We start from the raw sequence: 15443 nt of genomic DNA on the forward strand, positions 1-15443 counted from the left end.
GGGTTTTCAGCTTCCACCTAGAACACTGTGGTGACTGTTTGTACCACTTACATTCTCCACATACAGACAAATAAAGGTCAAATGTACACTACTCCATATCCACCTTCCCTCTCATTTTGCTGACACAGCCACACATTTGCTTTTCTTTCATTTTCCACTGAATCATATTTCCTTCCGCTTCCTCAGGGCAGGCTCCACATTTTTATCACTACCATCTCAGCAATATGCAACTTGTACTGATTTGGCATTTTGTTTTTTTAATTGCAAGAGAAACTGAGAGGGAGTACTGGTCCTAAGCCACTCAGTCATGTGGCAATACTGGAACAGCCTTTGAGTCACTAAGCAACTCAGTGCCACTATGGGAAAAGAAACCTCAAAGTGCAGACATTTCCCTGAAGCAAGCAATTAGCAGAGTGAAGCTGATGCTAACAAGGAGACCTGCTAAGTAAGTAGATGGAAGAAATCTCTTTTGTACATTGATATTAAAATTTAAACTGAGAACCAGACACCCTGTGAATTGTGAGCAGCTTTCAGAAAGTATTCAACAAGACCCAAATCACATCAGCTGAAGGACAAGCTGTATGTCAGCATCTTTAAGCCAAAAAGAAAACCACATTCTGTGGATCACCAGTTGTCTGGACTAGTGGGCAATCAGAAATCTAGCCAAGCCAAGAGGTCTGCTCAGACACTGACCACTTTACAAGAGACACGTGTTCCTTGCATGAGGGACAGCAGAGGTTATCTGTGGCAGCTGGCAGGCTGTGTACCTTCTGTGTACCACCACCACAGAAAATGACTGACCACACAGGTCATCTCTCAGCCCACAGCAGTCACCTCCACCAAATCCTTTAGCAGTTGCATTACTCAGCAATCCCGTATTCCTTGACAAGACTGCTGAGAGCTAAGTGAAGAGCAAAGGCCTCTCAATCCAGTTCTGCAGAAGAAAACTGCAGGAAACTATCCAATACGTGCCAGTGTGATGACAGATCCTAGAATCAACACCACCTCCTAGAGATATCCATCAGTGTATCACTCTTGTGAATGACTCCCTGCTCTGGAATTTGAACTACCACCAGCTTAGATTACCAACAGTAATCACACAGCTACCTAGTCTTTCCTGCAGATATCCTCAATCCTATTTACCAAATAGGAACTCTGCCAACATACAACTTTACAACTTTCCAGGTCCTTTCCTCTATAACTCATGAGGATTATGGGCAGAAGACAAATCCCTACAAACAATAAAAATATTTTAAGGCAGAAAAAATACATCAGATACCATCCAAATGTTCTTGAAATCCAGCGTGTTTTAGTCCACTGAATTACATTAATGTTTTATTTTCAAGTGACTTTCAGAGATTTATTTGATAATGTGTTTCTTAGAATACAAATACATACATGTTGGCCCACATGCTGGTATTATGAAAGTAGATCAAAATAAAACTCATTTTTCTCACATTTTAAAAGTACCATTGTATTTGCAGAAAACTTTTCAAAGTTCATTTCTAACAGGATTGAAAGCAGCCCTATTTTTTTTTTATTTTTTTTTTTACTGTAGAGAGCTCATAATGACCTGCTGGAGCCTTTTTAGGAATTTTCCCTATAAATAATAGATCTGACCAGCTGGGACATATATCATAGCTGGATTAACACTACAGCTCTCTGCAACTCTAGAGAAAGAAGTGGATATGCCTTTTATAGAACTGATGAATAACAGTCTTGCAGAGAGGAAAGATTAAACTGCTAATCAGAAACCAGGGGCGTTTCAGTTATTGCTGCAATAAATTCCCTGGGGTAAACTTAGGTAAGTCAGTCAGAGTTTAAAATTGATACAATGATCTTCTATTTCACCATATCTTTTCATAGACAAATCTCCTAGCATGTAGAACCAAAAAATTCCTATTGAAGACATAATTCAGAATTGAACTACATTGCTTGGGGAAGAAAAAAAAAGAAGAAAAAAGCTCAAGCCTGTCAAGCACCATAATTCAGCCACCAAGTCTTCTGCATTCTGAAACCTGCTTTAACCTGATTTTATCTCCCATATACCAAAATGGTGTGACATGGTGATAAGACAATGAAAGGAAAGAAAACATTCAAATGGGGTAAAACCCAGCCTCTGTGCTTGAAATATAATTTCTAAACTGCATGCTTAAAATTCACAACTAAAATCACAAAAAATGTAATGATTAGTGACATGCACAGAAATTATTGTGATTCAAACTCATTTGCTCAGCAAAACCATTAAAATACCACCCTCAATAATACTGGCAGATACACTCAAGTAGAGGAGGTTACAGGGGAAGAAAGGGAATAGTTAACTTTAATTCCATTCAAAAGACAGGAAATGTTTGCTAGATTAAAGGGGGGGTTTCAGTATTTACAAACAATAGTAGTGAAAAGACTTTAGAACTGTAATTACTAGTATACTGTTAAAAATAAATAATGCTTTGTGCATCAAGTCCTCCACAAGCCCTTCGTAGAGTTATTCCAACATCTAAAAAAATAGCAAGATTCATACTTGGTTTTATTTCTAAAACTTCAAGTTGGTATAAAATTTCTCCCCAAATGTCCGGCCTGGAAAAAGAATTAGGTACACAGACCTGGAACACCTATAGCTCTCCACCACTCCTAACTCTCCTAGCTTGCTGAAGGCTGTGGAGCAGCTCCCGTGAAGCAGTAACCCCAGACTACAAATTATTACTTCTATTAGTGCAATTTCAAAAATACATTCTGTAAGAAAAAGATCTAGAGCTGCAGCCAGAACAAAGGGACATTGTATCCGAGGGAGGAACGAAAGCAAACAAACCCATGGGCACTTCACCAAATGAACTGTTGTGTTATCATTTCAAGATAAGGCTTAATTTGGGTAAGAACACATTTTCACGAAACTCAAGTTTGCCCCTACCTGAAATGCAGGAATGCCTACTCTCCTTCTGCTCTGGGTACAAACTCCCATGCAACACTACAGAATTTACTTGCATTCACACTTCTGGGATCCCTAAAGCACCGAGGATTCCCAATCCCAACAAAGAGCAGCTTGGGAAACCAAGAACACAGGGGCAAAGCTACAACTGGTTATAATGTGAAACAGACTTCTCTAGGAGCTGACTGAGTCTGGATTACAGAAGCAGGGCTGGTCAGGACCACCACATAAGAGAAATACTTTAAACTTTCATTTTTAATAGATGAAACAGAAATTTTAAGGACATAGAACCAAGAATACGACTTCCTTCACTTACTACTGAGAGATATTTTCCATGGATTTTTACTGGTGAAAAAGTAAACACTTGTGATCAAACACAGGAAATTTTTACCCAGAACCACTGGATGGATTTTTAAACTCAGTAATCCCAAGCATGGCCTTTCAGAAGTATCAAAATACTTTAGTAAAAGGATTTAATATTCACTTTCAAAGACGAAGCAGGTTTTGTTCTCTCTCTTCATTCTGAAATCCAGTCTTTTAATTACTTACTTAAATACTACCTCCTAGAGTAGGATTAATGAAATCAAATCATTGAACTGGTTTTTCAGAAATTGTAGGAAGAATATAACAAAGGAAGGAAAACTGTTTTCCTATGGATCTGAGTGTCATCTGCATTGCAGTAACCTCAGTTTATCCCAAGGACCTCTCAACTCTTTCCCCATTGCTCCTTGTGCACCTACCCACAGCTCCAGCAGTTCCACCTGAACTGGTGGAGCCACACTATTTCTGTCACCTTCCTGTGACTGATGGCCTCCCCTGCACACTGCTCACTTCCCTAAGGCTTATCAGATCTTAACAACTCCACTCCTGAGCCAAACCTTGCTGAGAGACAAAAAAAGTGACTGGAGCTCTTACTTCTTACCAGATCAAGGTAAAACAGAAAGGTGCCATTTTATTCCACCTCTTTTGAGAAGAAAGAGGAGGTTCTCAAACAAGAAGCTCTTGTTCAAAGCACAAATACAGGCTTGGGGCAGGTGATGTACTTGTCCCTCTGACTCTGCAAAAGGAGGGTGCCAACCCCTCCTCCCTCATTGCTCTCCTTTTGTGAGCTGGGATGAAACTTTCCTGTCCTGCACGTGTTGCTGGGAGTGAGGAGAGCTGTGAGTCATCTGACCCACTTCTAGCTGGACCAGCTTCGTGCTTCCCCACATGTTGGAGCCGAGCACTTCAACTCCAAGTGTTGGTAACGAGCTGTTTAGACCATCCTCTTTACAAGGCTGCCAGGGAAGCCAGCTGGACTCCTTATGGGTGGTCCAGAGACATGGGAAAGAATGGAGACAGTTCTTCAGCACAACACTGAGAGGAGTTCAAGATGCAGAGAGCTGTGTGTGCCTGGGTTGTCTGTGCAGGAACCAAAAGCAGGAGGGGAGCACAGAGGTTCTGTGGAGCTCCCGGAGCTCCCAAGCTGCTTCTGGCAACCTCAAAGGGTGGGACCAACCCCAAAAAGCTCCTGCCTGCCCATCAGTGGAGGTAAAAGTTTATGGGAAAAGCAATTTTCAGCTGCAGTAGTTATTTTTAAGCCCGAAGCCTAAAGTAAGAAGTTTGAAAGATGAGTGCACATGTTATTATGGGATGCTTAAAATACAGACAGAAAAGTACTATTTTATCCCTGTTTCAAGATGTTTAAAGAATTTTTTATGTGCACATGTCATTACTATACAAGCCCAGCTTACTTGCTCCTACAAGCAAACAAGTCACAGAACCCAAAGGCATGCAGGTCTGAAATATCCAATGTCTGCCCATAATGAACAGAACAGCAGAGCAGTGGTGTTGCCCATGGCCCTTCACTCAAGTCTTTCTCAATGGCATATATGACTTGCATTTGTAATAGGTCAAGATAAGTGTGTATTAGCTCCTGTATCTGATGTACCTGCTTCATGATTAGTGAGAAAGTTTATTATTTCAACAATCTCTAAGGCATGTTAGACATTTGACCTGCCAGCATTCAGATGTGCCACACACATTTAGAAAAAGAGCAAAGTACAGGTGCCTATCACTGCTCATGCAACACCTCCCACGGGGGATTTCTCATTGCCCTATCTTTACATCTGCAACCTTCAGCACTGAGGTAGACAGGCAGACTGTACCATTTTGAAACACTAAAGCAACCAGGCTTGTCTTCCAGAATAAAAAAAAGTTCTGAAGGAGAGTGTGAGGCCTGAAGAGAGATTTCACTATAAATATTCATTCTTAGCAAGATTTTTTTTCTTTAAACCAAATAAACAAGAGGACTTTTGAAAGACTGTGCACCCTTCCACTTTCCTCCCTGAGTGGTAAAATACCCTCCGCAGGACATTTAATGATTGTGAAGGAACTTCATTTGAATTCTGTCCTGCCTCCACTGTGCACATTTGCTCCAGTGCTGTGTGCTCAGAAATCCTTTGGAAATACATTATCACATACAGTATGTACATATTTGGAAGTATATAATCAATCATGCACCCTTGCTCTGCCTGACCCAGACACAGCTGAAATGCACTCACTGCTTCAGGCAAAGCAGAGTCTTTCCAGATCTTTCCACAAGCCTATTTTACTATGAAAAAACCACAATATAAAACACTTTTTGTTATTCTTCATTTGCTTGTCCAAAGTATAATGCAGTTGACTCCAGCTGCTCCAGCCAGCAACAGCAGAATCACACACTTCAGCCCCACAGTGTCCGTGACGGGCACTGCCAAACACCAGCCAGACAAAAACACCACTCTGATGAGGTCACACATACCATATGCTGGGCTTTAATGCTTCACATCCCCATCTATAGTCCTTCAAGTAAACGACAGTGCTTAAACAAATTAAGGCATGATTAGCTTTGCTGCTGCCTAACTTAATATGTGTACCACAAAACAGACGCACAGAGATGGCACAGAACAGTACAAATAACTTATTGCAGAAAACCTCTTCAGTTCAAAGTATCTGATTGAGGTCACACTTGTATGTGTACACTTAACTGGAATTTTTCCTTACAACAGCTTTTTGGAAGAAATGTTCATTTTCATACTATACCAAGAGCCATTATTAAACTCACTACACTAGTGAATTTTTAAACACAGAATATACATGATATTATGAATGCAAAGTGGAATTCACTTCAAGGACCTAATCTACATGTCCATTTCAAGACTAAACTTCCTACAGATACTAATTTAATATAAAAGATATCAAAATACTGTAAACTTTATGTCCATTTCCTACAAAGCACAGAATTTTCATTCCAATGCTAAGCAAAGTACCACAGCAAACCTTCACATCTGCTTTATCCTTGTCACCACCATAAGAAGAGCTACATGACTAAATGGTCTGACCATCCCATATTAATGAATGAGTCACTCAGTCACACACGTTTCCAATAGAGAATAATACAGTTTACATCCTCCATGAAGCAACAGAGATAAAAGCCACAGGAAACAACTTGTAGGTTGGTGTTTAAGGCACCACACATACAGAATCCAAGCAACTTCTAAAGAGAAGGGCAGGATTCTAAGCAGTACACAAAAGGCAAAAGAAGAACCACACGCACATTTAGCAGTAAAGAACAAATTCACTGGCAAGTGTTAGAGTTGGTATAGCAAATCTTGTGAAGACATGGAAGTGGGCTCACATAATGCAGCAACATACTCTGTTTTTAATAATGATATTCATCTAGCCCTCAGCAAGGTCACTGAATCTCCTAACAATTGAAACATGTTTATTTATGCAAAGAGCAGACATGGCATGGGAATGCATGGGTCACGATTCCCCAGAAGTCCTGCCAAAGTCTCTTTAATCCTGTTCTGGAAGAACCACTTCTGGTAACGACAGTAATTTAGTTCTTTGCCTACTCAAACTTCGTTTTTCCTGCCAAGTCTCAAAGGATGCCAAGTGTGCTGTTTTCTCTGCTTTGAGCAGTTGTCACCTTTACACTGGACAGCAGCACCTTATTCATGAAGCCTTTTGGCCCAAGAGTTATGTGAAACACCACTGTTTCTTGGTCAGAACTGATGTGAGCAGAATTCATACCAAATACTCGTCTGCTGCCTATTACCAGTATTATAGTCTGTGTAATGATGGGAAAAATTAGTCAGTAGTTAAGAATTGTATCTGAAGTGAAATGGAGTCTTCCCACACAAATTCAAACTTTGTTTTGGCAGGAAGATACTGGAATTTTAGGCACTAACAGCAAAATGCAATAAAAAAGTGTTTAGGTCAACATGGTCTCTAAGGACTTCATATTGAAAATGTGCAGCCATGAGAGCTTGAACAAAAAACTAAACACGTTTCAGCAGACTCAAAGTTAACTCATCCCTGCAAAGAATGATGCCCCAGCTCTGTCTTCTGCTCACAAGCAGATCAATGCTATTCCAGACTAAACAAGGGAGCAAAACCACAATTATTTTGAAAAGGAGATACTAAAAGGAAGTTTACCAAAGGTTTATCTAGGATCTGGTATTATGGCAAAGAAAAGGGAGGTCTTTCACAAAAAACATACAAGCACAAACTACCTTACATTAAGTGACTAATGGTTAGGAATGTGATTTCTACCTTTAATAGAAAACAGCATGCAAAAGGAATAATAGAAACAATCCTCCCACTTCAGCTACCTGAGCAGAAAAAAGTCTCAGCAATAAAACTAATATTTCTGTCTAACATACTGTTAGTACATATAGTTTCTATTCTCTTGAAGACATTATCATTCAGTAAAACTCTTATCTGTACAATTAATTTGTGAAATTTGGTACTGAGATATTGCCAGCCCAGCAAAGAGAAATTCCTATGAAAAACATTTCTCAAGCTTTTTATAACCATTCAAATAAAGACATCTTTGCACTATTCATCAGTGAGCACAATGCTATTTTATACTACTGCACTCAATATCCAAGCAATATCCAGTTAAAATGCAAATTCTGGGTGCCTTAGTACGAAGAGGAACCTCTGTCAGGAAACTTCTTGTAATACTAAAATAAACAATTTAAGTATCTTGTCACCAAACTACTCATGATGGATACAGATCAACAGTCCTCATCTCAGGTTTCAATAGGTAACTAATAGCTCCATGAGAGGAGCAAACAGCCTGATCTAACACAGAATTGCCCTCTATGTATCAAAAATAGAGGCCAACAGTTAAGGAGAACAAGCTTAACTCTGGAACTATTTTTGACAAGCTACTGCTTTGTAGCAATTTTTGGTGAATACGTCTTGGAGAAGTCAAGTTGTCAACACTCTAATTTCGTATTACTGATCAAGACAGTATGACATATTTTAAAAAATTACACCTTCAACCTGAATGCACCTTCCCAAATGAAGGTGCTTCCAAGTCTAATGCTTTATCAGTTAATATTCTTTAGAGGGCCTAAAATGCATAGAACATCTCTATGTCACTGCCTGGCAATGGCATTGTTTAACAAAAGGCAGTCCTCCCATGCTCAATTTGCTTTGTTCAGATCAGAAATGATCCAATGCCAAAAGGAGATTGACTACTGTTACTGGAACGAGCATTACCAGACACATGATCCTGACAGATTTCAGGCAAAGGACAGGCAGCAGCAGCAGTATTTGCTTTGTAAAACGAATTGGGAAGGTTGCGGCTGGCCTGGCAGGGTGAACTGACACTCCACGGCTCAGCTGATTGAAGAGGTCGATGCTGCCAAAGGAGGATATCCCACTCCGTGTTGCGTCACCCTGACCCCCTCCGTGCAGGAAGCCACAGCACTGCCGGCACCCCGGCTAATCCAGCTCAGCCCATCAACATCCCAGGCTTCTCCCCCACGCCATGCCCCCCTCCCTGCTCCACAATCGAGGCTGTGCTGCTTCAGAGGACTGAAGGCAGGGGCTGAGAGTGGGAGCTGCTGTCTGCGGCACAGCCAAACTGTTCCAGCAGCTCGAGTCATAACATGTAACCTCACCCTGGTGAGAAATGCTCAACTCGTTTGGCTTCCCTACCACAGACACACAAAAGCACCAGCCCTTCCATGAACTGAACCTCCCTCTCCCTTTTCCTAGGATTCTCTCTCAGCCACTCTTTTTCTAGCTCTGTATTTGGCACTGGGGAAAAAAAAAATCATCTTGGTGAAGCAGGAGGGAAGAAGGGGTGTCAGGACAAAATTACATAGCATTTATTCAGGGCCATCTGTTATTCCAAGCCTCTAAGTACTATTTCTGTATCACCACAGTGTACCATCCAAGCCATAAGGAAGAGTTTATGGCTATTGTAACTGCAATCAGTTCAGCACAAATTGCAGTATCAAGTATTTTTCTATTTGTCATAGAAGAGATTTTTAGATCTTCTGAAGCAGCAGGGGGGGGAATCACTAGTTCTCTTGTTCTTTAAATACACACACATTAATATATTAATGTGTTTCTAATTAATGGAGAGGCATTAAAATCAAGGATACTGGAAATTTTTGCAGGCAATGGTAAGAAGAGTGTTTATTTTTTAAGATATTAACATTTTCTGCTATTCATTTCCCAAGAGAATCAAAAATCAGGAAGGGGAATATCACTGTAATCATGCAAAGACCTGAAAATGAAAGCTTCAGAAGGAAGGATACTATCTTCTATCTGCTCTACAATTAATGGTACTGGTTAACCTTTAAAGGGGTCAGGTATTTTATCTGAAGGTGCTACAGTAGTATTCGTGGCACAGTACACACCTTGACATGATCAGATTAACTAGAATAAGAGAGTACCCAATATAACCTTTCACAGAACAAGGAACAATCTCTGCTAATAACCAATAGGAAATTGTTCCTGTAACACAGAACTTGAACATAAAATGCAGTTAAACAATAGTAAAATCATGGCTTTGAAATAAATTAAATGGATACTATTCATACACTAGTCAAATTTCTTACCTGATAGGGCTGAAAGGCACTATCTTCAGTTATGAAATCCAGCTGTTTGTCCACAAGGAATTCTACTGCAGTAATTGAATTGTATACACTTTTTCCAACCAATGGCTTGAATGTCTGTCAAGGAAAAAAGCGAAAATTAAGCAACTGAAAAAGCCCCTCAGCATATCAAACCCCCAAAACTGTATAAATACTGATGTATTTTTCCATTAAAATAACAGTTACTAATTATACAAGAAAGGAGGATTTTGTGTTCTGTCGGTTTTTTCCTTTGTGCCGTTGGTGGAAAACCAGCCAGAAAAGAGAACTACACCATCCATTCTTCCTTTCCTTCACTATGCTTGAGCAAGATTGTTTACCACAGAAGCTCAAAGTACAGGAGCACCATTCCATCCTAAGCACAGAGCTCAGCCCGCAGCTCCTCTCTCCCTGCCTGCAGGACCAGCTAGCACAGCACTGATTATACTAAGGACAGCTCAAGTGGAAGCAGACTGCAGAGAAATCCCTCCCCCCGCTTCCTGTTCTGAAATCGTTCACCTTGCCTCAAGTCGAGCATCTCATTTCCCTGCCCATCTCTGAACTGCTCTGACTCTGCTCCTGCCGCCCCCGCAGCCGCTCCTCCCTGCAGCAGCAGCCGGCTGCTCCCTACTCCCGCACTCCGCCCCCGAGCGAGCCCGGAGCGGCCCCGAGCCCGGGTGCCTCCCTCATCCACCCCCGGGCTGGGCAAGCAACAAGGTGCGGCCCACCCCCGCTGCTGGAGGAAGCAAGGAACCTCCCAGCCCTGCTGCAAAAGCCAGGCACAGAGAAAGGCAGCAGGCTCCTCGACACCCTGGCACAGCCTTTGCCCAAAGCCCCTGCCCTCATGCAGGCACAGCAGGATGCAGCAGGGAGGGCGCCATGGCTCCAGGAGCTCCCCTGAGAGGGGACAAGCAGGCAAAGCCTTCCCTGCTGGCTGGGTTTCCTGGAACAGAAGCACAAGGAGAGCCCAGCCGAGCGGGGATGTACCTACTGGGGATGAGTCAGGTGAAAAGGAAATCCCAGCGGATGGAGGGGAGAGAAATGCTGCTCTGAGGACAGACAGGAACAGCAAGAGGAAGACATCTGTGAACAAAAGAAATGACTGGCAGAAAGAACATGCAGGACGCTAGGGGAAAAACATGGAGGGACAGAAAAAAATAAGAGGAAAGTTATTTTACAGGACACAAAAATAATAATGAGGGAAAACAGGAAAAGAAAAAAGCTCTTTGAGACCGATACTAAATTTAAAAGGCAGGAGAAAAAGACAAAGAGGAGAAACAAGGGCAGGTCAAACCACATGGAGCACTGTGCAAATGTTACCAACATCTATAAAATGCTGCTATAGCAGCTCACATGCAACATCCTGCAGCAACAGACCCCAAGTACTTACAGGGGAAGGCAGGATCACCACGACCTATTTACAGATGGGGAAACTGAGGCACGAAGCAATCCCATAACTTGACAAAAGCCACTAAGCAGGGCAGCAGCAGAGCCAGTGACCTGCCTTCAGCCAGTCTGCAGGCAGCTCCTGAGAGAGCACTCAAGGTTTTATCAAGCTTCATTACCTACTTTCAAAGGTGTTGCCTCGAGATTAGGCTAAATATAACCCAAGTGTCTCTGGAGCTTCAGCTCTGGCACTCACTAAACAAATGAGAGAATTCTTCATGGGAGATACATTATACTTTCTAATAAACCTATCAAACTTCACAAATGCTCCGACTGAATGCACAGCATTCTTGTTTCCATTTTATTTAAAGTTTCACTTCAGCTGCTACTCTTTCTCAGACAAGGAAGGAAAAAAAGCCAAACCTCTCCAATAGGTAACTAGATGAAAGGGCTGGAGGAGCAAGAGTGTATGATAATATTCCAACTACAGAGTCCAAATAGTAAATAACTATTTAACCTCTAATAGCTAAGAAAGGGCCTTTGCTCTTGCATCATTTTCCTATAATGGATCTTGTATTGCTAATGGTTAAGAGAGGGTGGAGTTCACATCACGAAATTGCAAAGTGTTGAGTGTATAAACTCACAAGCAGATTTTTCTCTGAAAAAGCCAATGTTGTAGTCCTTCAGCTCTCTAACTGCCCCCATGTCTTCCCTCACACTGTTCTACTTTTCCCACAGTGTCTTCTTTCTAACTTTCTGAGCTATTGTTCAGGTCAATAAATGAGTTTCCCACTACAAACAACAGGACATAACAAATCATCAGCTAAAACGAAACTGTGTGGAATGTGGCTTGCAGTTATCATTCAGGATTCACTCAACACTACAGATTAAGGTACATGTGAGCCACTGGTTGATCTTCCTACTGGTATTAAAAGAACTAATTCCAAATATAGATCTGTGAGTGTGATTATTGTGAGAAGAGAAACGTAATGCCTTCTCCCTCACTTTCATAGATCTATGCCTCTAGACAGGACAACGCCCCCAAAATACTCATGTGGAGGATGCAGGCTATCCCACAAGCACAGAGGAAAAATATGTAAATAAATAAAGCAAAACCATGCCATGTCACACATCTCCTCCTTTGAGGACAGCCACTCAGCTGCACAGTAAAAAACATTCCCACTATCAACAACAAAACACCACCCTTAAGGAAACGCCTTCTTGGAAAAGCAAAGTCCAGACTCCATCAGTTCCACGAGATAGGCAGGCCACCAAGGAGACTCCCAGCCTGGGATAGGTCAGGGATTTGAAGAATTTTAAATGGAAGACAATACTGAATTTCACACTACATATCACACATGCCCAAAGACAAACAGACTGAGAGCACAGCAGGCAAGAGTCAGCTATTAGAGGTAAGCATATGAGGCATGTAACGACATGAAAATATAGATAAAAAGGTCCAACAAGTTCCTTGCAGATGCCCCTCTTTCCATTCCCAAAGTAGAGGAGAACTTTAAGGACAACCAAGCATACTGCCAGAAATTAGGAAAAACTAAACCTCTGTAAATTAAAATCTCCCTTTCAAACCTGTAGCTTGTAAAAGAAGTTTTATATGTTAACCCAATTCCCCAAAGACCACAACTGAGCAGAGGACTCAAGCACTCAATTTTAAGTGACATCTGGTTTTACTACTATTCCAACTGGATGCTTAAAAAAAAATATAAATCCCACTTTTTCCCCTACCAGATTTCCCTGCTTAGCTAAAGGGAGCTCCATGAACACACACACACTCTCTCTCTCTCTGGCTGCTTTGCTAACAAGTTCCCTGATGCTGAATAAAGGGTGTTTCTTACTCTGCCCCTCACCATCATTTTACCCTGGTTCATGCCAGAAATAACCTGCTTACAAGAGGCAGCTGGCACAGCACTGAGTCTGAGAACTGGATTCTGGATCTTCTGGAAATTCAAATATTATTTCAGAAGACATAAATTAGCATCACTTCACAGCAAACAATCACAAAATCATTCAACAGCATTCGCCAAATACCAATACAGCAAATTACCCAGTGACAGCCTTTTCTTATGCCCAATAACACAAGTCATCTCTTTATTTATCTTTCCAAAACCCCCATAGCAATCACAGGACCCACTTTCCCAAGGAAGCAGCAGGAAGCAAGCACACAGTGCATTTTTACCTCTGCCTAGTGCAATTAGGCAGCCGGAGTGGTGGTAATGTGCCTCCAGCATCGAGCAGGGAGCTCCCTGGCACCGGCCAGGGCTCCAAAAGCTGCTGCACACCTCGACTGCTGCAGCCTGGGCGCTGCCAGGCTGTGACACCCTGAAGGCTCAATGCAGCAAATGCTCGGGTTACAGCTGAGCTCGCAGCTGCTGCCCAGCTCATCCCGCACGTAGCACTGCCTCAGCTGCCTGCCTGGAGCTCACAGCCTGCTTAGCTGGATACTGAGTGCCGCAAGCCTGCTCCCCACACCACAAAAGCACATCCTACAATGCACACCTACCGCAGTGACCCTTTTTAAAAATCCTCCTAGAGGAATTTATGCCGTAAGCCAAACAGACTTCTAAAAAGTTAATCATGGAATTCAGAAAGCTATTCTTGCACTAAAACATCTACATTCTATACTTCTTCCTCTTTAAAGCACAAAAATTGAAAAGATTAATTAAACCTAATTTCTACGTGCTATTCAGTAAACTTTTCCACATATTGCTCTCTAGCCTGTTTGGTCTGCATAGCGCAAACACCGGCACCTTTTCTTTATGACACTTAATCATTCGAAACAGCTGTAGCTCTCTTCCAAGGCCAGTTTGTTGCCATGGTTTGTACTCAGAGGCAGAATTACCGAGTGGAAAAGAGCGGACAATCAGTAAAGCAGATCTGACGTTAGAATCGAGCACGGGGTTTCCTCATTCGCGGATTACCCTGCCTGCAATCCCCACGGAAGCGGCCGTTTCCAGCCAAGGCGTTATTCCGGGCGGAACTCTCGCAGCCCTTGGCCGGGGGGGGGCAGAAGGAAGTACCCGTCGGGACGCGGAGAGAAGGCAGCGCCAGCCGGGCCCGCTGCCCGCCGGAGCTGCCGCATGGCAGGGCGCACCAACGGCGCCCACGGCTGCTCCAACGGCGGCCTCAGTGCCGTTAACGGCCGGCACCGAGTCCTGCCGCTCCCGCACCCCGCCTCAACGGCATAAACTTAACCGAAGAAAGCAAAAAAAAAACCCCACAAAACCTCTTTTTTTTTTTTCTGAACTCCTTTCCTCCCGTTTCCCGAGGGGCGCAAGCCGCCCTGGGCGCCTCGGCGGGCGCAGGAGGTGCCCGGTACTCACGGTGTCCCGGGCTCGCCGCGCTCCCGTCCCCGCCGGGCCGCGCACAAAGCCGCCGTCGCCGGCCGCGTGCCGCGCCGCGCGCGCCCCCGCGGGAGCCCGTTTGTCACGTGCGCCGCTCCGCGCTCCGCAGGGATAGGACGGAGCGGGGCCGAGGGCCGCGACAGCCCCGCGGGCTGGGGGCGCGGCCCGTTCCGCCCCAGCAGCCTCCGAGGGCAAACAAAGGCGCCCGTCGCAAAGTTAAAGTGTCCGCGCGGGTATGTATCCCGCGGGGGAAGGCGCGGAGACGCCCCCCGGGCTCCCGAACGACAGCGGCGGATTGTCCCGCTCCCCCCGCCCCGTCGGCCGGTACGCACCTCGCCCGGCGGCCCAGACCGCGGGACCTCCGCGCCCGCCTCCGCCTTTGAACTCACAAGGAAAATGGTTCTCACCGCGGCGCTTCCGGGTCCGGCCGGGCGGCCGCACCGGGGGCGGAGACTGCGGGGCCGGAGGAGGAGGCGGCGGGGAGGAGGACGACGACGACTCACCGCCCGCCCTTTGTGGGGCCGGCGCGGACTAGCGCGCAGCTGTGCGCTCTGCGGAGGCCCCGGCGCGTCCCCGCTGCTGGGTCATGGCGCGCTGCCGATGCCGCCGCTTACATAAGGGCGGGCGCGCAGTGCGCGGTGCCGGGGCGGGAGGAGCCGGGCGGGGAAGCACCGAGCCGAGCGTCGGGCGAGGAGAGCACGCCGCGGGAAGAGGCGGCGCTCGGCGGGTGCGGCCCGCGGCCACGTCCCGCGGGGGCGGAGTCCCGGGACACGTGTGGCCGTGGCTCGGGAGCGCGGCCGAGGCACCCGGGGGCCTGGAGCCTCCTGCTGCCGCTGCTCCGCGCCGCAACCTCGAACTTCGGTTACAGCC

The 15443-nt window shown here is 44.6% G+C and overlaps 1 protein-coding gene across 5 annotated transcripts in view; it reads right to left on the reverse strand.

The window, feature by feature from the left end:
• Positions 1 to 15443, reverse strand: part of JMJD1C (jumonji domain containing 1C) — a 159387-nt gene that overhangs the window by 45956 nt on the left and 97988 nt on the right. For 3 of the 5 annotated variants that reach the window (XM_054276736.1, XM_054276735.1, XM_054276734.1), the window contains exon 3: positions 9814 to 9927. Coding sequence is in view for 2 of the 5 variants with exons in the window: in XM_054276735.1 (XP_054132710.1) it covers positions 9814 to 9927 (114 nt within the window). In the remaining 3 variants the exon portion in view is untranslated. Of the gene's footprint in view, positions 1 to 9813; positions 9928 to 14552; positions 14562 to 14905; positions 15015 to 15443 lie in introns of those variants that run through there. The other 2 variants (XM_054276737.1, XM_054276739.1) reach the window with 2 other exon arrangements.

The sequence above is a fragment of the Melozone crissalis genome, unplaced genomic scaffold, assembly GCF_028551555.1.
Source record: "Melozone crissalis strain CALT ecotype California unplaced genomic scaffold, PUWL_Pcris_2 ptg000019l_1, whole genome shotgun sequence".
Classification (NCBI taxonomy): domain Eukaryota; kingdom Metazoa; phylum Chordata; class Aves; order Passeriformes; family Passerellidae; genus Melozone; species Melozone crissalis.